General features: G+C 51.2%; 11 protein-coding genes across 11 annotated transcripts; 5 read left to right on the plus strand and 6 right to left on the minus strand.

The window, feature by feature from the left end:
• Positions 1-349: 349 nt before the first annotated feature.
• Positions 350-637, plus strand: POX_g09004 (uncharacterized protein; the record flags this gene model as incomplete). The annotated part of the gene is made up of 1 exon (XM_050117769.1): positions 350-637. One exon carries the CDS (start codon positions 350-352, stop codon positions 635-637), a length of 288 nt encoding a protein of 95 aa, XP_049965913.1.
• Positions 638-1,957: 1,320 nt separating this feature from the next.
• On the plus strand, positions 1,958-2,338 carry POX_g09005 (uncharacterized protein; the record flags this gene model as incomplete). The annotated part of the gene is made up of 2 exons (XM_050117770.1): positions 1,958-2,052; positions 2,128-2,338. 2 exons carry the CDS (start codon positions 1,958-1,960, stop codon positions 2,336-2,338), a joined length of 306 nt encoding a protein of 101 aa, XP_049965914.1.
• A 117-nt stretch (positions 2,339-2,455) lies between these two features.
• Positions 2,456-4,535, minus strand: POX_g09006 (putative transporter; the record flags this gene model as incomplete). The annotated part of the gene is made up of 6 exons (XM_050117771.1): positions 2,456-2,480; positions 2,565-2,648; positions 2,717-2,835; positions 2,935-3,775; positions 3,859-4,187; positions 4,272-4,535. 6 exons carry the CDS (start codon positions 4,533-4,535, stop codon positions 2,456-2,458), a joined length of 1,662 nt encoding a protein of 553 aa, XP_049965915.1.
• Positions 4,536-6,169: 1,634 nt separating this feature from the next.
• POX_g09007 (Alpha-ketoglutarate-dependent sulfonate dioxygenase) lies at positions 6,170-7,579 on the plus strand (the record flags this gene model as incomplete). The annotated part of the gene is made up of 5 exons (XM_050117772.1): positions 6,170-6,366; positions 6,448-6,653; positions 6,722-7,213; positions 7,276-7,409; positions 7,466-7,579. 5 exons carry the CDS (start codon positions 6,170-6,172, stop codon positions 7,577-7,579), a joined length of 1,143 nt encoding a protein of 380 aa, XP_049965916.1.
• Positions 7,580-7,793: 214 nt separating this feature from the next.
• POX_g09008 (uncharacterized protein) lies at positions 7,794-9,785 on the minus strand (the record flags this gene model as incomplete). Its single annotated transcript, XM_050117773.1, has 3 exons — positions 7,794-8,090; positions 8,148-8,438; positions 9,030-9,785. 3 exons carry the CDS (start codon positions 9,783-9,785, stop codon positions 7,794-7,796), a joined length of 1,344 nt encoding a protein of 447 aa, XP_049965917.1.
• Positions 9,786-10,750: 965 nt separating this feature from the next.
• On the plus strand, positions 10,751-11,233 carry POX_g09009 (uncharacterized protein; the record flags this gene model as incomplete). Its single annotated transcript, XM_050117774.1, has 2 exons — positions 10,751-10,786; positions 10,847-11,233. 2 exons carry the CDS (start codon positions 10,751-10,753, stop codon positions 11,231-11,233), a joined length of 423 nt encoding a protein of 140 aa, XP_049965918.1.
• Positions 11,234-12,884: 1,651 nt separating this feature from the next.
• POX_g09010 (uncharacterized protein) lies at positions 12,885-13,655 on the plus strand (the record flags this gene model as incomplete). The annotated part of the gene is made up of 2 exons (XM_050117775.1): positions 12,885-13,291; positions 13,421-13,655. 2 exons carry the CDS (start codon positions 12,885-12,887, stop codon positions 13,653-13,655), a joined length of 642 nt encoding a protein of 213 aa, XP_049965919.1.
• A 449-nt stretch (positions 13,656-14,104) lies between these two features.
• On the minus strand, positions 14,105-15,001 carry POX_g09011 (Carbonic anhydrase; the record flags this gene model as incomplete). Its single annotated transcript, XM_050117776.1, has 3 exons — positions 14,105-14,359; positions 14,398-14,564; positions 14,875-15,001. The coding sequence occupies 3 exons, from the start codon at positions 14,999-15,001 to the stop codon at positions 14,105-14,107; spliced, it is 549 nt and encodes a 182-aa protein (XP_049965920.1).
• Positions 15,002-15,939: 938 nt separating this feature from the next.
• On the minus strand, positions 15,940-17,443 carry POX_g09012 (uncharacterized protein; the record flags this gene model as incomplete). Its single annotated transcript, XM_050117777.1, has 4 exons — positions 15,940-16,691; positions 16,770-16,897; positions 16,975-17,120; positions 17,240-17,443. 4 exons carry the CDS (start codon positions 17,441-17,443, stop codon positions 15,940-15,942), a joined length of 1,230 nt encoding a protein of 409 aa, XP_049965921.1.
• Positions 17,444-18,001: 558 nt separating this feature from the next.
• Positions 18,002-20,655, minus strand: POX_g09013 (uncharacterized protein; the record flags this gene model as incomplete). Its single annotated transcript, XM_050117778.1, has 15 exons — positions 18,002-18,171; positions 18,237-18,315; positions 18,379-18,526; positions 18,587-18,793; positions 18,855-19,081; positions 19,149-19,181; positions 19,236-19,299; positions 19,355-19,433; positions 19,501-19,615; positions 19,690-19,826; positions 19,985-20,013; positions 20,172-20,244; positions 20,315-20,384; positions 20,457-20,490; positions 20,570-20,655. 15 exons carry the CDS (start codon positions 20,653-20,655, stop codon positions 18,002-18,004), a joined length of 1,551 nt encoding a protein of 516 aa, XP_049965922.1.
• Positions 20,656-24,123: 3,468 nt separating this feature from the next.
• On the minus strand, positions 24,124-25,706 carry POX_g09014 (uncharacterized protein; the record flags this gene model as incomplete). The annotated part of the gene is made up of 3 exons (XM_050117779.1): positions 24,124-24,717; positions 24,830-25,530; positions 25,619-25,706. The coding sequence occupies 3 exons, from the start codon at positions 25,704-25,706 to the stop codon at positions 24,124-24,126; spliced, it is 1,383 nt and encodes a 460-aa protein (XP_049965923.1).
• Positions 25,707-26,895: the final 1,189 nt, after the last annotated feature.

Below are 26,895 nucleotides of genomic sequence, written 5' to 3' on the forward strand. Positions count from 1 at the left end.
GAGGAAGGAAAAAAAATTGAACAAGATCAATTCACCACATATTCTGGGAATCCATTGAATCCTATTCTTGAACTTAATACCCCCGAGTCTTGTCCCAGCCGACAAATCATCCCAGACTCCTACGACCTTATTACTGCTTCTATTCTACTTTTACTTCTACTACTTCTGCTATTATTATTATTACTATTATTATTATTATTATTATTATTATTATTATTATTACTACTACTACTACCACCTCGATACCAATCACCACAAGCTCATCGCAACTCAGCCCATTACATAGACTCAACATCATCCATTCAATCAACATACACCACACCTTCTACCAACCGCCCCCGGGACCAAAATGACCGATTCTACTCCTATCGCCCGTGCCAGCTGCACCCGCTCATCAAAAGTGAGAAATTCCAGTCCTCAGAACCCACCGCTCCTCCAATTTTACCATAGAGGCAAAAAAGAAGCCTCCCTCCTCAAAAAGGCCTCAAATGACCCGCCACTAACAATCCAAATTGAGTACAGATGCCTGGTGTGCGGTGTCCCAACTGCGCCGCCAAGGGCCAAGAAGTATGGGTCATCCCAGGCAAAAGCTGCCATGTCTGCCATACTCCATGCGCCTGAGTACGAGGAGCAGTGAGGCCCTCTTTTGGGGGGGACCAAGCTAGGGGAAAGAAAAACAACGTGCGCATGAATGAACCTTGCATCTTCGGCTTCGGAGCAACGGAAGCGGGTTGTGTTTATTCCTTATTGTGTTTCTGTCTTTTTGGTCCCGACGATATTTGTTCTTGGCGCTTTTTTTTGAATTTTTGGCTTTCTTCTTGCCATGTGAGGAGAGAGAAAGAGGAGGGCAGAAAGAAAGTGGTTCCACGGCGTTGAGAGATCGCAGGCTCTCGGACGGTTGTTGGAAGGTTATATGTTCGCACATCTCAATTTTTGAGGGGGAGCAAGATCAGGAGCATATACATACTGTACTACTGCATGCATAATGGTCCGTTTCCATTTCTGTCCAAGCTCTACGGGTCAATTTCACTCTGAGAGCTCCCAATTCCGAGATTGGCATCTGCAATCCAATTACTTTTCGACTCCTAAATGTGAGGTCCTCGAAGGAAAAACAATTAGAATGGGTGTGGTTGTGATCAGCCTAGTACTGTACAAGCAATGCACATCATAGAGAGGAAAGATTGGAGGCGCTTGAAATGGATCCATATAGAAAGCGATTGATCGGGTTGGGACCAGAGCGATCGTCGTTTCATGTCCGGTGGCAGGTCTCTAGAGAACTATTAGACATGTTCGTACTTTGTATAAGATAACCCGGTACTTTTGGCAGACAACGTGGGCAAGACACTTCAATTTGACAATCGGACAATTCAATGATTTATGCTGGCAACGTCCACGACGAAGGGTACAAGGGCTCTGAGCGGCCATACAGGAGGGACGATGCTGACGATCAGTATGGGCTCTTCATTGACATTCTTATCAATTCTCAATCTCGTTGATGTGCCGCCCACCTAGAACCATGCAAAATATGTAGATCAAGTCCTATATCCAGCTCCATGAGACCAAAAAAAAAAAAACCACGAGATACTATAAGAATCCAATCTTGTCAACGACAACTAGATTGGAAGAGTACAACCATTCAACACAAATCAATCTCCTTCCAAACGTTGGCCTCAAAACCAACTCAAGCCATGGCCGCTACAGATGCCATCCAGCGACCGTGGAGAACCCGTTTCCCCCGACCCGCACATGACCCGCCCAACTGACATCATCTCACGACCATCTCAACCGAAGCTGACAGCAACTCAGCCAGAGAAAAAACAGACTTGCACATGGATTTTACCCTTTTGGAAAGATCCAAAACTAGCTCTCTACTGGAAAATTTCATGATATAAATCCATCAGCAGAGCAAGACCCTTCCCTCAAAAAAAGACAAAGACAAAGCCAAACCCAATCAACCATGTCAGACAAATATCCCATCGGCACACGCGCCGAGTGCGAACGGCTCGTCAAAGACTGGGGCTTTCAACATGTATTTACCTGGTCGGATGGAAGGTATGTCGTATCATCAATACTTAGACGGGGCTACATGGACGAGCTGACGCGTTCCTCTCGATGTACACAAACTAGCAATGGGTATTACTCGCCTCATAGTCATAGAGGTCTTACGACGCATCTTATCCGTCGGGGCACGTTCACAATTACATACCCGGATGAGAATGCCAATGGCGAGGTGAAGAAGGAAACCTTTGGACCCGGGGCCAGGATTGATGTTCCTGCAGGGAAACTTCATGAGGTGTGGATTGGAGAAGAAGGGTGCGAATATGTGATTGGGGAATGATTATTTTGTTTCTGAATCGAGTAAACTTGAAAATTGACATTCCATCCGTTTCTGATTGACCTCCTTCCAGAGGGACACAAGCTGATTATTTTGACATCCAGCTTGAACTCGGGTAGATCAATGAGCGAAGCGAAAGTCCAATCTATTTCAGAGTCAGTTTGAGTTCTCATTCCTCAAAGTCAGGGCCATGAAATGAGTCAAAAGAAAGAAAAAAAAACACACACACCTTTTGTTTCCGAGATCTTGATTCTCAGCAACATAGCGTTCTCTTTCCTCGCCGGTCATCTTATCCCAAATAGCAGCATTTTGCCTGAGAAATCACGGGTCAGAACTGTGGCATGATCAAACCAAACGGAGCGATGAAGAGGGCGAGCTTACTTGTTTCGCCAGACGTAGTAATACTTTGCAATGATGAACATGACCAAGCTCCAGGCTGCGATGGCGATCAAGACTGTGTTCCCCGTTCGATAGTATGGTTTATCGTTTTCGCGGTAAATCTAGAATCAAGAAACAACCAAAAGCCAATCAATACTTGAACTTGACTTTGTCCACCTTCTCTCGCAAGCTCAAAGAAAGGGTTGTTGTGCTCAACTCACATTGTTGCCAATAATGCTGCTAACCTGTACCATCATATTATAGAGTGCAGTGGCCACCGTCCGTGTCCGCACACTCCCCGCATTGCGAGAGGTGATTGCCACAATAATGGCATGCACATACGGCATTCCCAGTAGGAGTGTCAGAAGAGTCCATCGTACCCAAGCATTGGCACCAGCCGGAAGAAGTTCCAGCGCAATCAACAAAATGATTGCCCAAGTCTCGGATACCACTCCGAGGAGCAGACGCTGGTTGAACCGCTCAGAGATTCGCGTCCATATCAGCAGGTTGGCGATGAATATCAGCGATGAGGGGATGGTTAACAGGTTGGTGTGAAAGGTGCTGAAGCCGAGCGACTTCAGCTGCAAGCTGATGTAGCTGGAGGCAGGTGTGTGTGGAATCAACCAGGTCAGACCCAGCAGATAGATGACCCACATATCGTAGTCCTTCAGAGCCTGCCACAGCAGTCGAGGAGTCACGGGCTGGCGGTTGTGCATACCTCCTTTGCTCGGATCATCGCGAAGGATTCGGTTGACCATGATCTTTTCCTCGTGAGCATTGAACCATCCGTCTTTGCCGCGGAATCGGCCGGCAGTCTGCGTCGGCGAAGGGGGCATCCAGAAGGCGGCGACGATGCCGATGATGCCGGTGATCAACCCTTCCAGGGCGAAGAGATATCGCCAGCCTCCCCGACCATCGGATTGACGAATATGCAAAAAGCCAAACGCCAGAAATGCGCTGACAATTGACGTTCCTTGATAAGCAACCCAGAAGTAGCTCAGACGAACCGGAAGCTCCTTTGATTTGTACCAGAACGAGAGGAAAAGAATCGTGTCGGGGATACTATGGAAGAGAGAGAGGGAAAAAAAAAAGAATTCTCGTCAGCAAATCCCACCGCCAGCCTAGAAACAAAGTTGACAGCTTACAATCCACCCTCGAGCAGTCCCAACAGAGCCCGTGTCACGAAATAAGATGATCGGTTCTGAACAAAAGCTTGACAGGCGGCGACGAGACTCCACGACACCATTTGGATGGGAATCCACCGATCTGGTCCGATCCACTTGGATACCAGTTGCGAAGGCAGCTCCGCAAACAAGAACATCAGCAAGAAGATGGTCTGGCCAGTGTTGTAGTCGTTGGTATTCATGCCAAGATCGCGAAGCATGTTATCGGACGTGGCCTGGACAACATTCCCCCGGTCCAGTTGAAGAGCAAAGAACGTCACACATGCAAAAGTGCAGACACGCCAATCGATCTGGGAGAAGTTGACGGTTAGAATCTTGACAAATGCCTCTCTCGAGGCGAGCCTATTTCACGCTATACTTGTAATGAGATGTACCTTTTTCACCACGGCTTTTTCCTCTTCCTCTGTCCATTCAAACTCCGGGTCCCAGCGATGAATACCCTCATATTCCGGAATGGGCTTGTAGTAACGTGGATCCTCTGTGGTGTCAAATGTAGAATCGAGAGGACGCTTGCGTGTTTGTGGATTGCTACTTGTCGAAGATGAGTCTATGTCGCTGGCTGAAGAGACATTGGGGAGAGCTTTGGTGTCAGTTGTCTCCAAGCCAGGGGCGAAGACTTTGGCTTCTTCGATTGCCATATTGCAAGTGATTCGACTGGTGATTTGTGAATCAAAGGTTTCATCTCCGGCTGAGAAAAGACTATATAATCACTGTGAAAAAAAACAGAGGAACAGCCATTGTGATTGATAGTCTCAGATCTCAGGAAGAAGCCATCAAGCCAGATAATCACGTCATTCCATGGCATCGGGAGGATGAGACTATCTTGTTCACAGAGTGATCCCCACAAGATGCGCCAAATGTACATCTTTAGAGCTAGCTTGACCGGGTACGAAGAGAGGGTGTCCACAGTAAGAGATCCATCGGGCGAATCGAATTCTGAGATAATCTGACTGGTGGCGTTCGCCCTATCGCGGCATGGAGCGACATGGACGATTTCATTGCAAGCGGCCTACTAGTATTGAAAGCCTGCAAGCGACATCCCACTCATGGACACTTCAAGACAGGTCGAATCCTGATGTTCCCTCTGGGTGAGATTCGAATTTGACAGCACGCTGCCACACCTTCCCGAAGAAGGTGCTCCCCCCCCCCCCACGAGATAGACCATACATCTTGATGTGTTTCAATGGCCAAGTGGCTGTAGCACGCAAGAGACGAGTAATTGACGTTAGTTTTAGTCCAATTAGGGCGCCATTCGTAGATCCACATCGCCGCGATCTAGCAAGCCATCTGCGGGGTGCCCACCAGCGAAACAAAGCATCGTCACAGTCAGCTCGCGATTTGCGCGAAGCACACGAGCTTTGAAACAGAGATCAACCGGAGGAAATGCCAAAGCTTTGGGTCGTTTTGTTTGCGCGAACTAAAAACTCCATTCTTCCCACGATGGACCTTGACAAAGTGCAAGTGGGAGGAGTCCTGGACACTCTACTCCCAGTGAAAAGCAGACTTCTCTCTTGTCAAAGGGAGGGAAAAAAGGTGCAGTCTCAACAGGCATTCTCTTGTCGTCAAGATCACTTTGCCAAGGGCCTGACTCGCCTGTACATCCAATTCAAGTGCACGTTGTTGTCAAGATTGGCGGATGTTGATCAAGTTGCGCAAAGAAAGTTGGTCATCACGCCATCCGAGGGGGCAAAGCCTCGGCAATTAACCAAGCACATCCTAAGCTTGGAGTCCCAAGTCTCTCCACGCCAAAGACCGTCGAGACTATGAACTTGGCAGACCTCGTCTTTCTTAGCACGGGCCTCATTGCTTCTCGATAGCGATATCTGTTTCGGCATTTGTGGGGGAAAAAACGGCACGAACGGCATACTACCTTATCATCACGCCATTCGAAGCTCTCATGTCGATGGTCTTTGTTCTTGTGTATACACGTCAACCGTCATGTCCAGATTCTTTCCCGGTAGTCAGATGGCGAGTGTCTATTGGTGAACCTCTCGGAATGCGTAAATAGGTATTGCTCATAATCAACCTCGATTACGATAGGGATCTGTGCATCCGTACTGTAGGCGATGGCTTTACAGACGAGAGAGTTAGCCCCGCATACCGTCCGAGCGTTCCACCATTACTGGAATAAATGCGATGAATATCTTGTCGGCAATGAATGCCATGCGCTCAGAGAGAGGTCACGTATATATAGTTGGAAGACGGAACATGCTACACCTGTTCCAGGAACAAAAAGAATTCACATCTTGAGATTTCAGCTCTCCCACTCATCATGGCCCCGTCAATCACCGAAACAACCCCCCTCCGCGATACTTCGTTTTCGGTGCCTCTGAAGACCGATTCAGGATACAATAAGGAGAATATCATCGGGTACCGATACGAAACCGAGGCCGAGTCCAAAGGAACGATCAAGCAGCCCCCAGCGTCGTTTCCGCACTACCTGCCAGTCTGGGACAATGAAACTGAGAGGTATGAAGCTCATCAAGAAGACATGGTGATCAAAGCACAGTGATGATTTCGTGGACTGACACTGTGATATCCAACTGGCAGATACCCTCCCCTGGAACATTTCGAGCACTATGACCACGGAAAGGACGCCGATCCTTCGTTCCCCGATTTGCTCCCAGAGGGCCAGGCCAAGGTGGACGATCTGACTGCATTCATCGGCTCCGAGGTGCATGGGGTGCAGCTCAGCAAGCTGAGCAAGGCGGGCAAAGATCAGCTAGCTTTGTACGTCGCGCAGAGACGTGTCGTTGGTATGTCCATGCATCCATTCTTGAGAGCAGCTCTGGCAGAACTGAAGACTAACCACTTCCATTTCTAGTATTCCGTGATCAAGACTTTGCTTCTCTCCCGATTCAAGAAGCCGTCGATTACGCGGGCTATTTCGGCCGCCATCACATCCACCAGACATCCGGAGCCCCCAAGGGCTTCCCCGAAATTCATCTCGTTTATCGGGGGGCGCAAGATCGTACCGGAGGAGCCTTCCTCGCCCAAAGAACCAACACGATTGCATGGCACTCGGATGTGACATTTGAAAAACAGCCACCCGGAACAACTTTCTTGTACATTCTCGATGCACCTTCCACAGGCGGAGACACCCTCTTCGCCGACATGGTGCAAGCTTATAAGCGTCTGTCACCGGAATTTCAGAAGAGATTACACGGCCTAAAGGCGGTGCATTCGGGAGTGGAGCAGGTCAATGCGAGTCTTCTTCGAGGGGGCATTGCACGTCGGGATCCGGTCACTTCAGAGCATCCTGTCGTGAGAACACACCCGGTCACCGGGGAGAAGGCACTTTATGTGAACCCGCAGTGTAAGTCACTTGTGTTCTTTTCAAGGCCGATGATAGACCGTCTCTGACTGACGATGTGCCAGTTACCCGATCCATCGTTGGGTACAAGAAGGAGGAATCCGATTATCTTCTAAAATTCTTGTACGATCATATCGCCTTGTCACAGGATCTCCAGGCTCGTATTCGATGGAGGGCCGGAACCGTGGTTGTATGGGATGTGAGTAGCAACGCCCCGTGAATAGGTTTGAAATATGAAGATGCTGACTTGGCTAGAATCGCCTCGCCTGTCACTCAGCAGTCTTTGACTGGGAAGATGGCCAAACGCGTCACGTTGCCCGATTGACTCCTCAAGCTGAACCGCCATTTGAGACACCATTTGAAGAATAGGCTGCCATGCAAGGAGGAGGGTGTCCCACAGTACTTTGTTTCTCCAAAGAGCATTATTGACAGCGTACAGCTGTCACTTGCGTATGAATGATTCGTTGAAGATAAGAGACATTTGATTGCCTCGGTAGTTTCCAGCTGAATACCTCCAAATTCCGAATTCGCATCGGAGCAATAAAGTCGGGGAGGCGGGCCAAAATCTCATTCATGCCCCTCATTAGACCTGAATTCTGCTGAAACGATGCAGTAGGCCAACTTTCCACTTGTTGAACTGGCGTGCGGTGGAGGGTAATATCTCGCTGCTTTCACGGAGGGCTTGTTCCAAAGCTCCATAGATCATCGCTGGCAACTCGAGTTCTTCCACAGACAAGGGTGACGGGTTGCCAATTTCCGGAGTGAGTAGCACATCCACGTCTTGTATCGTCTGATACAGCACTTTCATGGCTTGTTGGGCGCTGACATTATAGTCTGAGCCAGAATTGGAGTACCGCAAGTCGGGGTTGAAGACCCAAAGCTGAGAGAGCCCTCTGTTAGTGTGATTCGGTCACTTGGGCGGACCAAGGCAACATACCAGCAACCCCTGTTTTTGCCCACGATGAACCACAAATCGTCTTGCACTTTCTCTTTCGATCAGCTCGAGCAGTTGTGCTGCGACAATCAGTTGGACCGGAGGGCTGTCCCATGTTGCTTCATCTACACTGGGACTTGTCGGATCGTGACTAAGTGATAGGTGGGCTTTGAGTAGTCGCCAGCCTCTTGCCGATGGGTCGTCCATGCCAACGATCCCCTCGCACTTGGTGCACTGCAAGCTTCTTTCCAAGGGCGATGTTGCATTGCCTGTCTCACTTCCTTCAATACATGCCTGCCAGGCGATAACGAGGTCAGTATGTCTAGTGGTGCCAATATACTGTCGGGGAGGAGAAATCAAGCAAAGTCAAGAGGAGGAAATGAGTTTCAATTTTGTTTTTCTTTTCAGTGATTGTAGTTCAATTCAATTTGCCCAAATGGGGGCAACAGTCAGAGCCTTGCCATGTACCTCTCTTTAATCATAACAGTTCCACTGCTCGGGAGAAGGCCCGCAGAGCCCAGTCTGTCATTGAAAACGCAGAGGGCAGTCTCTTGAAGATCCACTGTCCAGGACAGCAGTTAGAATAACGTCTAGGAGTCACCCATCCGAGGCGAAATCCATCTCACCAGAGAGGATGACTGCCCTGGATAGGTCCGCGACATGAATCAAACCACTTCCCGCCCTGATCAGTTGACAGAGATGCATAATCATCAATCTTGGGCAATAGTATCGGAGGCCACAACATGGTTATGAAATGGTCTCCTTCTGGTTGCCCATCAAGTGTGGAGAAGAGGGATCGAGCGAAAAAAAAACCACTTTCGAGGCTGGTGTGTTTCAAAGCGAAGATTTTCTACCTATGGGGAAAGGTTCTGAAGGGAGACTTACCCTATTCAAGTTGGTGCAATCCGCTTCGGACAGTAGAAATGAGGCTACGTCAATCAGCACGGTACCGGGGATTGCTTCCACTCGACTGGCGGCTCCAAACCCTTTCATTTGAGCAGTCTCACCCTCAAGTTTGAGGGCAGCGTCGGCCTCGGACTTCGGATCGTGTTCATGGGGATCAGGCTTGTGACAGTGCCAAAAGTCCATCATTTCGGCCCAGTTCCCACTTGGAAGGTCTTTCCAGAGCCATTCCGATCTGACTGAAGGGAGTTCCCCGTTGACAGACTCCTCAGAGCCTCCATCTTTCATGAAAGGCGTTCCACAGCCCCGACACCGCATACGCGTGAGAGGCGTCATATCTGCCGCGGTCCAAGGGACGTACTCATCAGACACCACATCTGGAGTCGCGGTGGCCACGTCGCTGGGATGGATCATCATCCTGAGCGAGTATTCTAGTCCCGAATCTGCCGGCTGTGCTGGAGTAGACGGGGTTGACATTCTCAGATTGGTATTTTGCCGCGTCGCGCTGGCGACGCGGGCAGGTAACTTGAGCGTCTCTGATACATGATTCCAAGGCTCCGGGAGTGATACTGTGACCGACTTGCATGACTCTGAGAGCTGGATCTGCGGTTGCACCCCTTCTAACGCGGGAAGCCGAGGGAGCGTCACGTATAGGGTGACTTGGCGAATATTGGGGAGTAACTCCGCATGCAGGTGGAGAACCACATCCGCATCTCGGGGAGCTGATGAGGGAGGCATTTGCACATTCGATCGACGGGACAGCAAATTCACGTGAATGTTTGCCAGGCTCGGGACTCAGGGAGCTGACCACTTTGGGGATCGGAGCCCAACTTGGACACACGCGCCAGCCGGGATGGGATGACAAACAGTGCAAACATCAGTGTCCAAACGATCCACAGCGGGTGGAGTTCAACAAGATCACGTGGATATCATGTGCCTTGTCGCTGTCCACGGCCCACGGCCCACCTTTCGGCCGGATGGCTTCGTTCCAAGAGTGATTGAGTTTGGGCCATGCAGTCTACGACTCAGTCTACCGTCTTCCAAGCACCGGACATACCCCTTTGCGGTTGAGAGACCGAGTCTCAGATGATTGCCGCTGCGCTTTGAGATCCCCTCAAGATGGAAAGATGAGAAAAGCATGGCGTGAACTGGACACGCTCTCTCCCTCTAACTTGATCCATGCATCTACAACCCTTTTGCAAGCATATTTGGACAAGAAGTCTTCCATATGTACCGCAATTAAAACATTGACGCGGCATGATACTTGGTGAAGCCTACACCTGATTAAATAGAGTTCGTTGATCCCGAGAACTGGGATTCGACCGATGACAATGAAGTAGACGCTAGCTCCATACCGACCGAGCTCACAGGGATGGACATTCATGGAAGATCGGGGTGTCCACGCACCGTCTGACTTCGGGGATTCCCCGGACCCGGGACTCTTTGCATCATGAGGGGGTGCATTGGGAAGTGCAGCTATCCCTGACGATTGGTCTTTGCCGGACACGTCCACAGCCCCCTTGTTCCCAGAGAGTGACCGTCAAGAATCGCCGGAATGGGGACCATTGATAAATACGCACTGCGTCCAGGACGGGATCGTGGCTCAACCTAGTCTTAGAGACGAGAGGAATTGACTGAATCTCACATCCTCGACACGCACAATCTCAGACTTTATCACTTTGGTGCTTTAAATCAGATTCACCATGTACACCTCGGTTGAGACTCATGATCAACGCAAGGTAAGAAACTCAGATGATCTGCCCGTTTCCCCGTCACACTGGGACTCAAAGTCTCGTTAGGAATCCAGAAACTCGACACCGGCACCTCGCGAGTGTGACTGTGCGATTTTAACAGGACAGGGCGAGGAGACGCACAACCTGAGCGACAACCGATTCGAGTGCGATGCCCTCGACGCTCATTCGCTAGAGGACTGTCAGTCTTTGAGGACAATCGTCGCTGAACTTCAGCAGCGGCATCAACGCCTCGAAGAAACCAATTACCAGCTGCAAGTAGCCTTGCTGAAGGAGCGGGATGACCATGATCGAGCCCTCCGGCGCCTGGCCGAACAAGAACTTCTCCTGTCACGCTTGCACAATACCTTTCCCACTTTGCACGAAGGCATGCGCGATCTGCGCGGGACTTGGGAGAGGCTTGGAAAATCAGATACCTTGGACTCGGCATCATGATTCTGTGACTATTTGCGTTTGGTTTTTTTTTGTTTTCTGTTTTTTACACAAAGCGAGTCGTGATACCATGCAGAGCGTCATTCTGTGTCCTCCCATTCCAGTCGACAGGGGTCAGGCGTGAAAAAAAAAAAAAAAAAAACGCGTTGCAGCGGCGCACCTTTGCTGACACTGACCCGCGGCTCCCATCTACTTTGCTGTTCCGGTTCTGAAATGACTTGTTTGCATGGATCCAACTGTGAGCTTGTGCTGGACAAGATTTGTCATGTCCGCAGGATCGAATGCCAGGCCTACCGAGACCGAGCATGTACAGAGCAACCCGTGACTGCTCGGCTGTAACCACCACCAAATACATCCATCAATGAATCACATGATCTTCAACTCTGGCGAGCCTGAGCTGCCATTCCACACTCCGAGAAGCACTACGAGTCTCCATTTTCACTCTGCTGCTCAGTAGATAGAACACTTTCAGGCATTCCCGAATGAGCTCCCTTTGGAATGTGGAGCATGAATGACGGGTCTGATGCGGCCACTCCCGCTCTCGAGAATTTGCCTTAGCACAAACCGTCTTTCGCAGAAACAGTGCCTTTCGCCGAGACTGATCGACCACTTGCCGTCTTCACCGCCACACGGCAGATCCCTTTATCACATCTCGTTCAAGAAACCCCGGTTTTATCTCCAGTTGCGGTCTGGAAGACTCTTGTAGCGACCACCCTGGGAATCAGAAAACCAACAAGAGCTTGCACACGCAACGGGCTCCACCCCCACGTGCTCCTGGCAAAATAATGTCGGGGGCGTTGAAGATCTCACGGGTGGCTCCCGCCAGTTATCGGACCCGATGACTCTTTCTCATTGGTCCTAGATGTGTCTCCGCGGACAATTCTCGGCCAGTCTCATCCAGCAAACCTCTCTGGCGTTGCCCCACGAGCGAAATGTGAATGACGAGCCATATCCCAATCGAGGTTCCTCCGTTCCACGGACAGTCTCTGAATGAGACTTCTAACGGAGTAGGCTCACTTCCACGCAAGGAAAAGATCATCATCCCGTTGAAAGTTTTGGAGGAGAATGGGGGGGTCTGGACTCTCTGCTAGTCGTCTCTCAACCAAGTGATTACTACAATACTTGCATGAGCCAGATATGAGTTCATCATACAGAGGACACATCTGATCGTCGTACTGGATGTGGGCCAGTCCGCAGTAGTATGACTTGTCCTGCTTACATCAATGGACGTGGGCTCGGGCTACACTCCTTCGGGAGTGTCCCCAAAGACCAACCTCGTGGCTCGTGGATCCAGTCACTGAATGGCACTATCTCGGGCATTCGGCCGTTGTCCGAACGCAACTGGTTTTATTCCCCCCAAGGAACGATGATCTCTAATCATTTGGCTCACGAGTACTTACCGCATTAGCGCTTTTTTCATATTACATTCTCTGTCTCTCTCTCTCTCCCCCTTCTACTTCTGTCTTACTTCTACGTACCATTACCACCACTACTAGTCCTACTATTACTTCTACTACCACCATCACCACTGAAATGGAGTACTAGTAGACATCCATCAACTCGCATCCCCCTCTTCTCCCGCCCTCTCCTCCTCAACACCAGCCGCCACATCCTCCGCCTTTCCCACTCTCGACTCGTCCGCATTACCCTCAAAATGCCGATCCGAATGTATACAGAGTCTCCGACTCCTCCTTCTCCTTCCCCTTCACAATCTCCCTCCCACTCCGACCCTCCACCCATTCAATTCTTCAGCTACGAGACCCGCGCCATCGGAACCAACTTCCTCTCCCGCCCTCAGTCCCCCCTCGACAAACAAATCCTCTGGATCGGCTGCTCAGACAGCGATTGCAAAGAAACCACCATCCTGGATTTCCTCCCGGATGAAATGCTAGAGCTTCGCAACCTGGGCAACATGATCATCCCGGACGATCTGTCGTGCGAGACCCTGGTACGGCACGCGGTGGTGGAGTTGAAAGTGAAGCATATTGTGGTGTGTGGGCATTACGGGTGTGGCATTGTGCGGGCATCGTCGGGGAATGGGGTGCCGGGTCCGTGGTTAAGGTGTGTCTTTCCTGGATATTGCCGCGTGAATGGTTGTAAAGAATGTATTCGAGTCCTGCGGTGGATGAAGCGCAAAAAAATACGCCAGACAGTACTAACCGGTTAACAACATGCGTGCGTGATGTTTAGAAAGCTCGACTCGTTACATGCGAAACATCGACACCTGATTGATCATGTATCCGCGTCGGATCGAGACGCTGCCTTTGTCGAATTGAATATCCTGGACCAGTTGCGGTCGTTGCGCGGGATGAGTGAGGTGGCCGAGGCGTCGAGACAGGGACATTTGAGTGTCCATGGGATTGTGTATGATCCCAGGAATGGACAGGCACTCTCGATCAATGAGAGTGGGGAAGAGGAATCTTGATGACCATCCATGCGGGCTTGAAAGGTGATTTTGCAACGAATTGCTTTCTGATTTTTGGACTTGTGGGGGGGGGGTTTGGGGATCTGTACGATTACACGTGTACCAACCCCTCCCTCCTGCCTCTCTCCCCCCCGATGGCATGTTGAGTACTATCAGCTTACCTTGTTGAGCGCAACCCGCAGGGCAATGACCAACTCTATCGGACATGCACCATCCTTCTCCCACGACCCCCCCCCCCCACCCCCCCCCCCCCCCCCCCCCCCCCCCCCCCCCCCCCCCCCACCCTCCTCACAAGGTCTGACATGATTCATGTGGAAAAGAGAGAGAGAGAGAGAGAGAGGGAGCGAAAGAAGAAGAAGAAGAAGGGAAAAATAAAAGAAGACATCTCCATGCTATTACCTATACGCCACTAAACATCCCCCATCCATCCCCGATGATGGTGAACATATCTAGGCACCCCCCGAGGTCTCCGAGTGCAACGAATCCTCCGACAAATGATAAATCTTCATGACATCCTTCAACATATCCTCAAAATCAATCTTCAAATCCCGCAGCAAGCCATCCTGCAGATCAAACACCCACCCGTGCACAATCGGGTACTGCTTCTGTCGATAACTTTGCTGCACCGCCGCCGTCTTGATCACATTGCGACACGACTCAATCACATTCAACTCCACCAGCCGATTGTACCGCTTCGTCTCATCCTGGATCGCATCCAACTCTTCTCATGCAGTCGGTACACGTCGCGGATGTTGCGCAGCCACGGGTTCAACAGGCCCAGATCAGTTGGGGTCAGCGCGGCCTTGACCCCGCCGCAGTTGTAGTGGCCACAGACGATGATGTGTTTGACGCCCAGGTGGCGGACGGCATAGTTGACCACGGACATGACGTTCAGATCGATATTGGGGACTAGATTGCGATGTTGCGGTGGACAAAGACCTCACCGGCTTCGAGGCCCATGATTTCGTTGGCGGGGACGCTGTCGCTGCAGCCGATGTACCTGAGGGCAAGGGGATGAGCATTAGTGAATGGGTCTCGGCAACTTACTCTCTTCGATCCCGAGAGAAAAGTCGGATTGCGCAATGGCAAGTCAAGAAACACAGAGAGAGAGAGAGAGAGAGTAGAGTGTGTGTGTGCAGTGGACAGCTGAACGGCGAGGGGGATTTTCCCACTGCCGAAATCGGGGGGGGGGGGGGGGGGGGGGGGGGGAGCCACGTACAGATACTCGGGAGTTTGACCTGCGCCAACTTGTCAAAGAAGGCCGCATCACCCTCTTTCTTGGCCGAGACCCATTTCTGATTATTCTCAAAGATGGTGGCAATCTTCTGTTTGATTTCATCGGCCATTTTGACAGGAGGGTGACTGGATGTTGAACACGAGGACGAAGACGGAGAAGGTGATGTGGTGCATGTGCGGAAGAAGCCAGAGGGTGGTCGTTGGGGCAAAAAAGGACGGACCGCTGCCCCGCGACCGGTCCAGTGGAAGAAAGGTCGGGCCATTCGGACGTGGCCCAGCACCTGACGGATAGACTGTGAGGACAAGGGTTGCATGTTGGACAAAAACTGCCTCTGGCGACGAGAAAGGGGATTTGTGTGTCAGTCAATTTCCCTCTGTTTTCTTTTCTTGGGGCTGTGTATTTGTTTCTGCTCTCTCCCTGCTGTCCAAAGTCCTGGATCTCAATGCGCAATGCGCTCTTGCGGTCGATCGGGTTGAGTCGGTGGTTCTGGGAATTTCGACGAGGACAGCGCCCGGTGACGTTGGGGGTCTTGGCTTTGATGGGTGGGGAGGGAGAGAGCCAATCATCTTGCTGACGGACTCACGGAGGAACTGTGAGGATTCTGTACTCGGTACTTGCACTTACTCAGAACAGTACCCACCCAATGTAGTGGTATATTCATCTCCCGAATGGAATCCACGAAACGAAGGTTTTCCACTGGTAGAGAGGTCCGTCACCAGCTGGTCAAGCTACTTTGCTTGACAGTCCGTCAAACAAAAAAAAAAGAAGAAGAAGAGACCCACTACGCGGCACATGAGCGCCAAATGACATCCAGGACGTATGGACTGTCGACTGTCGACTTGAGCGGCTCCAGATCCAATCACATTCTGATACTACTGGGATTCCCCCTCCAGTGTCAATGAAACTGTAAAATGACGGGCAAAAAAAAAACAAAAACCCATTCTGCAATAGAATTCAATCCTTCCTGGTCCCACAACAATCTTCGTGCTCACAGGACCATCTTCCGCCCACGGTGAAAGACAAGAGACGAAGAGAACCAACCCATCATCACACAAATCCACCCCATTCAGTAAACTCCTCGCCAAACTTGACCGCCGCTTTCAAAAACACCTCATCCGAATCACCCCAGGTCATCGCACATTCTCGCAGCGATCGCAAGGCCTTGACATAATGCGAGTCGCTCGAGTGTGGGCCCCGAACCGCTTGCTCCGCCGTCCAGGTCCAGTCTCGGCCTCGGACATCGTAGTCTCGTAGGACATCCATGGAGATTGTCGGCCGTAACTGCGCAATGTAGATGGCCAGGGTGATGAGCCACCACTGCCGGACCAGGGGGATCTGGAATTTGGCCGGAATCAGGGGTAAAAGGACCCGGACGGCATGGCTGGTGGTCAGCACGTGGACGAGGAAGAAATCATACTTCTCACTCGAGTCGGGGTGAGTGGCGACGAGCAGAGCCGCGGCGAGCTGTTGGCTTTCCCGGAATTGTTCCATCGGGTTGGTAATTTGCCAGGCATTCCAGTGGTCGAGAAGAATGGCCTCGTGATGGTCAAAGAGATATTCAACGTTGTGATCACCCGGGGTGACAAAGAGGCCGTCGAGCTTCTTGTCGGTGCGGATTCGGTCGATAATCTCAAATAGGGATGTGGTGTGGTAGGGCGCCTCCACCTGGGACATGACGGGGTCGTCCAGATAGCGATGCATTTTGTTGTAACAGGTGGCGGCCAAGCCGAGTGATTCCATGCCGACTTCGCGACTGGACATTTCATAGGCGTAGGCCAGGTGAATCAATGGATGACCGACTGATGAGGCGAGTCAGCCATGTCTTTTCACCATGATTCCAAAGAAAGGGACAGCCATCATCCAGAAGGAAAACATACGGTCCGCCATGATAGAATTAAACATCGGTTCCTCCCCCGAGAACAAATACTCCCCCACCACCTGTTGCCAATCATACCCCAACCGCACCATTTCATCTTCAAAAAAGTCCACAAAGGCCTTTTGATACCTGCCCAGACCACAGTTAGCTCCGGTGCACAACCCGATCCAGGCGATCAACCTCCCCCTTTTCGCATGAAAACATACTCTCTCCGTCCAAGAAACTCCCTCCAATCATCCTCAGTGACCTCGGCCGGTGAATCATCCCACTCCTCGAGCTCTTTCGACTCGGACTCATACAGTCGGGCTAAATCATCCGCATCGGCACCTTGCAGGTATGCCGCACTGAGAAGCTACACAACCTCACCAAAAAGGAAAAAACCACCCCCCAGAAGTTAGTCTCATCTCCCACAGCAATTGCGTGATTTCATTCAAAAAGAGATCGCGGGCGTTCAGTTCAGTGTACTCATACATGAGGGGCATGGTTGTGGAACTTTCGTTCATTCCATAGAATGGCATGATTCGCATGGTTGAGCTTCAAGAGGTGTTTCAGTGCTCTCGTGTTTTTCTCCTCGGAATTCTCCAAGTCATACACTTTGACAGTCGGTAGGTCAATGGGCTTGTTTTCGCCCCAGGAGAATAGCTTGGACATTTTCCAGGATGGAATTTGAAACATGGTGAGATCAAAGTGAGTTCGTGATGGGTAGGTCACTCCGACGAGGAACCAGCGGGGAGAGGGGGAAAAGCGTGGATCGCGTCGTGCGCTGACAACCGTGTTCGATTTTCAACAGAGCGTGATGCCCTTGGTGCGATGGTATGCTAACACAGCCACAACGTTCGTCGGTGGTCAGCTAAATATAAAAAGTCATGACATGCCGAGATGGCATGGTGTAGATCGGCCCATGGCCGGATCGCCATCACAGGGTCGCTATGAAATGTTGGGAAAGTACAGCCTCAGGCATCCGGGGCTACCATGACGTAATGGAAAAAAAAAGCCTCCCCGCACCAGCCTCAAAATCATCAACGACAGTCCATCAATCGATACTTTACAGGTCAATTCTGATGGAGTAGACCAACTTGAGCACGTCGATTGCACGAGGAAAATGATATTTTTACAGGGAAGAAGACCAGAGGAAAAAGGAAAAAGGAAAAGATGTACAAGGCGGAGTTGCTAATGAATCGTAGATATCATGGTGAAAAAAAAAGAGAAAACCAGAGTCAATGTCGCCGGCTCTCAAGACTTGCGTTCCACCACAGGGATAGGAGGGTGGTCCGAGTGTTCTCCAACCTGGCCGGAAAGACCTTCAACTTCGATGCGAGGCCCGACAAAGTTCTTCCGACCATCGAAGATCCATGTAATCGTCGAGATGACAAAGACGATACCAAAGGCGGCAACACAGTAGTCTGTACATGCATCGTTAGCGATATAAGGGGGTTTGCGATGCAAGCTGATGGGAAAATGAACATACTCATGTTGCTACCTGTGGCGGGGAGCTCAGGTGGGAAGAGGAAGAGAATGGTGGTGAGAATGATATAAACCAGCGAGACCTGTGATCTGTTAGTGACTGATACCGCTACCACCGGGAAGGGGCTCTTCTTGGCTCAACTTACAATGTTCAAGATCCAGCCGAGCCAGTTGGGAAGGACAAAAGGCCGCTCAGGAAGGGTGTTGCGCCCACGAAGGCAATTGATCGCAATGGGAATGCCATAGGCCAGATCCAGGAGGACTACGGAAGCGGACACGATGGCATTGAAGGCACTGCGACCGGGTCAGCAAAACGCTCTCGGTACATTCAAGCCACGCTTGTGACAAGCTCACCTCGTGGAGCCCAAGAAGATCAGGCCAAAAATGATGACCAGGGCCAAGTTGAGGACGAGCGAGTTCAGGGGGACCTTCAATTTGGGGTGCACTTGGGCGAAAAAGCGCGAAAAAGGCAGACCGCCATCGCGCGCAAAGGCGTAGCACATGCGACTGCTGGTTGTCATGATCGCGGTGGTTGCGAAGAGCATACACACAAGCGGGAAGCTGTCGTGGTGATTTGTCAGAATCCCACACTCGTCAGGTCGTCGACATTCCAAACACTTACATCAACAGGCAAATGGCACCAGCATTGTTCTGAGTGGCATTCTTGAGAATAGCAAGGAGAGGCCCGGCCGACGATGCGATAATGTCGTTGATGTTGCCGGCCACAAAGAGCAAAACGACCAGGAAAATGGTACCGGTCACAGTGCCGATGCCGACACAAGCGATCATAATCTTGGGGCCCTCGACAGAAGGATTGGGGATTTCTTCAATCATGTGTGCCACACCATCCTGCATCGGGATTAGTCAGTGTCGACTGTAGAAATCCAAGTGCATGGGAGAGAAAAAAGGGACTTACGAATCCGGTTACACCAAGACCACCTTGCAGCAGCTACTCATGGTCAGTATGACGAGGGTCAAATCGCGCAGAGAGCAGAAGACTCACTCCAAGGAGCCAGGCAATGCCATCGGGCCAACCGGTCTCATTGATAAACTCGCGAAAGACGAAACTAATTTGATGTTAATACTGTTTGACCCTGAAGGTAAAAGAGCATTCAGACATACTCTCCCGAGTTGTAGTTGGGCGAGGCACAGGCGAGAACGGTGATGCAAATCACGGTGAACCCAGTCAGAGACCAGATGACTGATGAGGGGGTCAGCAAGCCGTCACGATCGTCGCAAAGAACGTTTGCAAGTCATAAGAGACTCACAGGCTGCTTTATTAAACAGGGGCAAAATTCTGTTCAACAAACTATTGATCGAAAATGCGACAATATTATAGGCAATGTAGATCAAGAACTGGTGCCAGCGTTGAGGGTCGTACTCCTGTGGGAAAGAGAAGAAAAAAAGAAAAGGGAATCAGTCTTGTGCTCATCTGACGGTGCCGGACCACTGCGTACCGGGTTCATCAGGGAAATCACGCCGAGGATAAGCTGACTCCCCAGCAGACCACCGGTGGCCACCAGGGCCACCCATCCGGAGCAGTTCACCCACCCGGTGATCCAGGAGAGGATGGGTACCCAGCGCTCCCAAGAAACTGCAGATTGATTAGATTCTTGCATTGAAGCATTCGAAGCAGAGGGAAACCTCTAATTCCGGAATCCGAAGATACGTACTGACTGGAAACGTATCAATATTAGTTCAATGCATATGTGTCTTGACTCGAATGTATTTCTTTCTGTTGGTTTCACTTACCAGCAACCCAGTGATATTGACCTCCAGCACTATTGTCGTGGTTAGCCAAGAACCCAATGCAGTGAATTCCAAGTCTTCATTTTTCTTCCATGGACTCATCTCCCTCTCTCTCTCTCTCTCTCTCTCTCTCTCTCTCTCTGCGTGTGTATGTGTGTACGCGCAGGTATGGGTTTTCTCTCCAACTTACGTAGGATACGCAGAAAGAAACTCGGCCAAAGACGCAGCCATGCACAGATTGCAAATACCGGCCGTGATCAGACCTACACAGTGACCGTCAGTCATCGTGCCTCTCGACTCTGACTTCCTTCACTCAGACCGGAACCACCTTACCCCAGACCACGCTCACACTGCCTCCCGAGGGCAGACTGAGGGACAAACTAGTTGACAGAGCCGTCCAAGACTGTTGAACATGGACCGTCAGTATTGAAGACACTCAATTCTGCCCATCCAAGAATCTCGATGATCCACGTACATTGAGAATCGCAAAAGCCAGACCCAGCATTGACCTAAACAGCATTCCTCACGGTCAGTCCTCGACCGCATTGATGCCTTTCCGAATGTCTCTGCTTCGAACCAAGCACTCACAGCAACGAGAATTGTCGCTTCAGCTCGGCCTTGTGGCCCATCTGCGCCAGTTGGGCGTCATCATCCGTGAATTCTTGCTTCTCCATGGTGGGCCAACGAATGTGCCGATCCCGGTGCACTGCAAAGATGCTCTCACGCCGCGTTGATCAAAGCCGAAGAGCACGCAATCTGGAGAAGGGAGGGGGGAAGGGTGAGAAGGGGGGGATGGTATTCCGTCAGCTTTAGAGAGACGAGGGAGTGTGTGAGATAAAATAAGGATGAGACCGGTATGACGGATCCCCCCCCCCCCCAGGAATCGTAGGCTACATGTCTTCTTCCCCAGGGTCCGGATTGGTGGGTTGATGGCACTGATAGAGAACAGTTGAACGCAAGTACCGCACAGTGTCAACTCTGCAGTGTACAGGACCTCGTCGAATGGGTACAGACACCCGCACCCATACTCCAGATCCGATAGAACGCGGGGGGGAGACCTACAATCAACTATGCTGTTAGGTAATGGAATTTGGGGTACAGAAACCACACCGTTTGTCCTGCGATGATTCTCCCTTCCGCGATGCCCAGACGGTAGGCGGGACTGGCGCATCCACTTGGATCGACGGGCCAGCACGAGTCTGACCGAGTCGTGCATCGTGAGTGGGTTGAAAGGATAGAAAGTCATCCACCGTCTTGTCAGCGGACGGGATCCGGAGAGGCGATAGCATGCCGGCTGTTTGATTGGTAGGAAGAACCGAGCTCGGCGATCTACACCAATGACATTGTCCCATAGGGAATCTCCAGGGTCGATCCGCGCGCCTTGGCCCAGCGCGGTCCGAGGTGGTTTTTTGCTTGTTCTGGAGGGCGTCCCAGGGCCCAGAGTTTATTCCATGTCAAATAGGGTTTTTTTTTTCAAAGATGAAATATTGATTGGACTAGAGTCATGGATACGGAGACCATGTCGTCGTGAACATGGAACTTCTGAAAAAAAAAAGAGACCATCTCCACCCAGGCACGCATTGGGTCACACATGGTACAAACGAACGGGGGCCCTCACAGTCCACAGGGACGAGTCTCGTGGCTCTGCTGGAGAAGGACTCTGATAGAAGAAGAAGACTACGGGGTAAGCGGTGCTGATCAACTCCAGTATGGCATAACGGAATCTCACCGTGACTAACCAAATGCAGCACAGAATTGACATCATGCAAAGTCAGCCACGAGGCCCTTACGACGATTAGAATACAAGCGAACAGCAGAGGTGCAAATTCTGATGATGCCGCCCAAATTGATGAACCAGGACACCATATTCGTAATCTTGGTCAACGGGAAGGATTCATGCCCCTACCACAGTCCTACCGGACTGTTGTCCACACGGACACAGATACTGTATATCTCTCGATGAGACACATACTGCATACGGAGGGGGCAGCAGATATGACTGGAACCCAGTGGAGCCATGGTTTCTGGTCGTGTCCACCTCAGCAGCCCTGCTATCTCGCTCCTATCTGACCAAATCTGGCTACCTAATGTAACAGATAATGCAACGGGTCCGCCCCCGGAGTTCGGAGCCCTGCATCAAGACAGACTGGATCTGTATCTGCATCTGCCATGCAGGCAAGTCCATCCCGGGCGCACCGCACAGTTCGAGGGTTTGCTGCCATTCTAGGCAACCTTGACCTTTTCATTTCCCAACAGTACTGTACCCACGCCCATGTTCTCCAAGTCCAGTGGTTTTTAGTGGCCCAGACCAGTCTTTTTTTTTGCTTCTAGAAGGGAAGAACGAAAGTCACGGGGACGAATAGATGGAAGCGAAAGGCCCAGAAAGACCTCAGCAACCTTAATTTCCTCCAATCACACGACCGAAAGAGCATACAGAAATACTCAAGTGCCGAAGTGCGATACGAGAATGAGTGCGGCCCCCCGGGACTTTCTGGAAGATTTTGAGGACATGGCACGGATTTGGTCCGACCCGACGCTGGCTAACGCAATAATGCGAATTGGGTTTCACACGATCGAAGAATAATAATCGCTGGAAGCAGTGAATCTTCGAGGATCCTGCGGCAAGCCACACCAAGCCTCGAAGAAGGAAACTCAAACAAATTGAAATAAATAAAACATAAAAGCTTAAGATGAAAGCGGTTCCATGGGTCGGGGACTCTCGTATCACGAAATATATGGTCCCGGTCATGAACAAGGTACTGGGATAAGAAGAGGAACCTAATTTCTCACTAGCCTAGAGCATGTTCAGACGAAGTTTTCACTACACAGATCATGTGGGCAGCTGTGAAAAGGCATTTTCTCGGAAACCAATCTTCTCGAATGGACTCTATGAGCCGATAAATGGGAACGATGCTGCCTCCTGCCCGATAATGCGTGAAATGGAAGGAAAAGCTTCGAGAGTCGGGATATGCCGTGAAGCTCGATACCCGGGTTGGAAAGAAGACTTGCAAGACTCTATCAATGGATTTTCCTTGGTTTTCGTCGCCAGATGGGTATCACACGGAACTATAGCCATCTCTTCTATCCTCTGGGCTGGCTGCGTAAAGAGGAACAGTCGTGGCGGAGGGATCAGACGCATTCTTGATGTGTGCCGCGCAGTCTCATCACTAGATGTTTTGACTACCAAGTACAAAAGCCCTGACATAGACCCTGGCGCGCAGCGACTGTGAGATGCAGATGGATCCAGCCTCGAGTTCCACTTATGTATGCATCCCGTCGTGAATCTAATGCCGTTATAGCCATCAACTGGTTCCTCAGCAGTTTGCACGACTATCCCCGTGTGGAGACGGTGCTAATTTCGTTTACCCCAGAAAGCTCCGTCCCTTTCGGGCTGGTAGATGAGATGAAGAGATTGGAATGCAAAGAACGATCGCGTTCAAGACGGAGATCAGGAGCTCAACCTGCCGGGCCCACATCTCCCTCGGAAGATGGGAAAACATCGCTGTAATCAGAGGTACGGCAACCCATCATTTGATTTGAACTCCTCCACACAATGCAAGAGTGCAAGCATCCACCATAGAACCGGGCACTGGTTGACGCCACACCGATATCCAGATAATCTCTGAGGTTTGAGACGGACTGCGCTTGTCTGATACCCCAGAAAGACGAGAGGCGGAGACCCACCCCCACGAAATGCAGGCCAGAGTCGGCGACAATCCACCAATTGACACACCACGAGTCGCCGAGATGGAAATGCCGGACAACACCGAGAGACTCTGACAAGTGGGACCAGCCCCGGAATTCACCTCCACAACACGGTTGTACCTCATCGATGCTGACTTGGACTGAAGGCGGGGAAGATGAGGCCTTGAGAAGAGGGGAAAGAGGCGAGCCGACACCAGAGCTGGTGGTGCCAATGAGAGAGAAAAAAAAAAGGGCGAGGGACACCCCTCGTTCGTGACATCAATTAATATATTTGAAATACAACCCGTCAAAGGCATCGCAAATTGAATCTTCCCGCAGGATCAAGTAGGGGGCTGCGTAAGCATGAGGGCATTTTGTACAATGAATTCGCCCACTTTGCTCAAAACGACAAAGACCTCACCGTTTGGGCCACCAGCGAACTAACGAGGTGATGAGCCTTAGAAGAGGGCTGCGAAACCCGCCGAAAATACGGCCAGGAACATCACCCCCGTGCTACTGGAGAGCCCGTCAGCAGCATTGTGGTCGGTGGTCGTGGTAGCTTCAGCCGCCCCTGAAGAGCTGGCAGTCTGCGTCGGGGTAGCAGTGGTGCCACTCGATGAGTTCGCGCTGCTTGACCCGGGCGAGGCTGTAGAGTTCGAGAAAGCGATCAGGTTCGAGGTGAAAATGCTGAGTGCCGCCAGTTGGGTTTCGACGCTGGCGTTTGAGCCATATTTCTCCTTGTACCACGGCCCATCGCATAGATCAGACTCGCCCCCTGTACAGGTCATTGCTGCGGCGGATGCAGAACCTTGGAGCAAGGGGAGGATCTTGGACATGGTATAAGGCGCTTTCAGCGCCGTATGGACCAGCCCGTGGATGAAGGTGCTTCTCATGACCACCATATCTTGGTCACAAGTGTTGGACGGTTCGCAGGCCATCTCGACCATGATCTTCCCGTCAGCAAGACCAAATCCACCAGTCGGGAAGAAGAGAGGCATGATGGCATTCAGGAGGTTGTCGACCCCACTCTTCCACTTGCGGTCACCGTTGGTCTATGGAAGATTTGGCGTTAGCAGATTGTCGTGACGAGCTTCCAGGGCGACCCTGAGTCGGTGGTGTGCAAACACCAATTTCTTGACCTGGTAGGAGAGGGAAAACACTCACCGCATTGTACAAGTACGCAGCCCCACCAAGGTAAACCCCATAGTTCCAGGACCATTCCAGACTGGTGTTTGGCTTGGTGCAGTTGGTTTCACAAGTCGTCGCGTCAGAGACGGCCCCCGTATCAACGTCCAGCAGCGGTGTGGTGGCACTCCAGTCCCAGATTTTCTCGGCCCAATCTGAATAGGTTTTGTTACCCGTTACGTGGGCCAGGCGAGCAGCAAGCTCAAAGAGTCCGCCATTACTCAAAGCACCTTTATCCGTATAGCCCTCTTGGTAGGGCCAAAGATCCGAGCGCATACCACCCTTGCAGTTGCTGGTATCCCATCGTTTGATTTGGGTGTTAAACACATTCTCTGCCACGGTGGTCCACGATGGCCTCGAGCTCCGCTGGGTGAAGTTCATCTCGGCGGCAGACATGGCGGCGAAAGCCCAGCACAGTTGATCACCATTGCTTATGAGTTGAGTGTAATTGGACGGCATGTAGTCTGAATCCTTCCCTATCTGCCAGTACATCCCATCGCTCACGGCGTCATTGTAGGTAGTGTCGCCGGTATAGTACCAATAGTTGATCAGGGTGTCAAACATCACACCTCCCGCGTACCAGGCAGCAGTCCATTGGCCGGGAATATCTCGCGTCTTGCGACCATTGTAAAGTGTGATAGTGTTGTTGGCAGCAACACTTGCAGCCTTTTTAACTGATTCTGTTTTTGTTGTGAAAGAGAGAACAAAAAGTCAACATGGTCCCCACACTTTCACTAGTGGAGGTTTATCCCCGGACGGCGGACTGACCCTCATCTTTGGGGTTAAAGGCGACGGCGGACGCATTCCCACACAGGAGAACGACCGCCAGAGCCGTCTCCCATTGCACAGGTCGCATAGTGGTACGGAGCCCTCGTGAGGAATATCAAGGGGTGGTGGGTTTTTGGTAGGAGTAGATGAAGGTGACTTCTATCAGCCGCCCCAGAATCTGCTTGGGAAGCCTAGTGTCAGGTGAAAGACACGTGTGTGGGGGCGGAAGCCCGTCATGGCAGTCACTTTGACGGGGAATCAGGTACACAAACAACGTCCGGTGGCCCAGACCTCCGATGAAACAGCCTGCACGAGTGTGGCAGTGTTTCAGGCGTCCAGACTATCATTCCATGGCCAGGGTCCACCAAGACGGCTTTTCCAATAAGATGTAAGGCCTCTATATTCGAGGATCGCACCAACTGGCGATCTACAGAGAGATCAGAGGTGCCTTGTACACCGCTCCCCTTCGCCCCTTGGTGTGATCGCCTTACTGGTTTCTCTGGGGCTCCGCCTTCCTTGGACATATACTGGTGCCCTTGGTCGACAAGCACTGGCCTCCTACTGCTGCGACACACAGGTAGCAAGATGAATTTATTTCTGATATTCTCCGCAGACTGAAACAAATACCCATCTCTTTATTTTTTTTTCAGCAAAGGAAGATCCAGGCAGTGCGCTGCGTGATTCCTCTACAACACCGCTCGCCAGACGTGTGTTGACTCGAAAGCACTCGGGGGCGTCGCCGTTGCTAGTCCTGGACTTACAAGACGCGAGTCTCTTTCAATCGGAAACGATCAAGAGACTGAATGTCAACGAGGGTCGGTGGAAAAAGGGAGCCGGTGCAATGATCATGTTGAGTCTCTGCGCCTGAGACTCCGGAGCGTCCTCCATTTTGAGCAGATTCTCGCCGGTTTTTCCATGCCGACCCTCCAGCCGGAATGCGGCTCCACGAGAGGTCAAGGCATCACTTACAATTCTGGCTCCATATTGTACGTCATTGCTGATTACACGATCTTGAATGCGACCGTTCAGGGCGCCACCTTGCTCTCTGTTTACAGTAAGCGGCGCGGCTCCTGAACGGGCTAGCCGGGTGATTCTAAAAATTTTCCAAAAGGGGTATCAGCCGAGGCAGTTTGCTGCCAACTCGATCTTTTTTCTCAACGACCCACTTGTGGGCAGATCCGCGACCAATAAACCGGCCATCAGAGACAAACCCAAATCATCGTCCCAACAGGATGCCAGGATACCAGCCAAAAAGGGTTACTAATGGGGACGGTGTT

This window comes from Penicillium oxalicum, chromosome VII, assembly GCF_001723175.1.
Source record: "Penicillium oxalicum strain HP7-1 chromosome VII, whole genome shotgun sequence".
NCBI classification, from domain to species: Eukaryota; Fungi; Ascomycota; class Eurotiomycetes; order Eurotiales; family Aspergillaceae; genus Penicillium; species Penicillium oxalicum.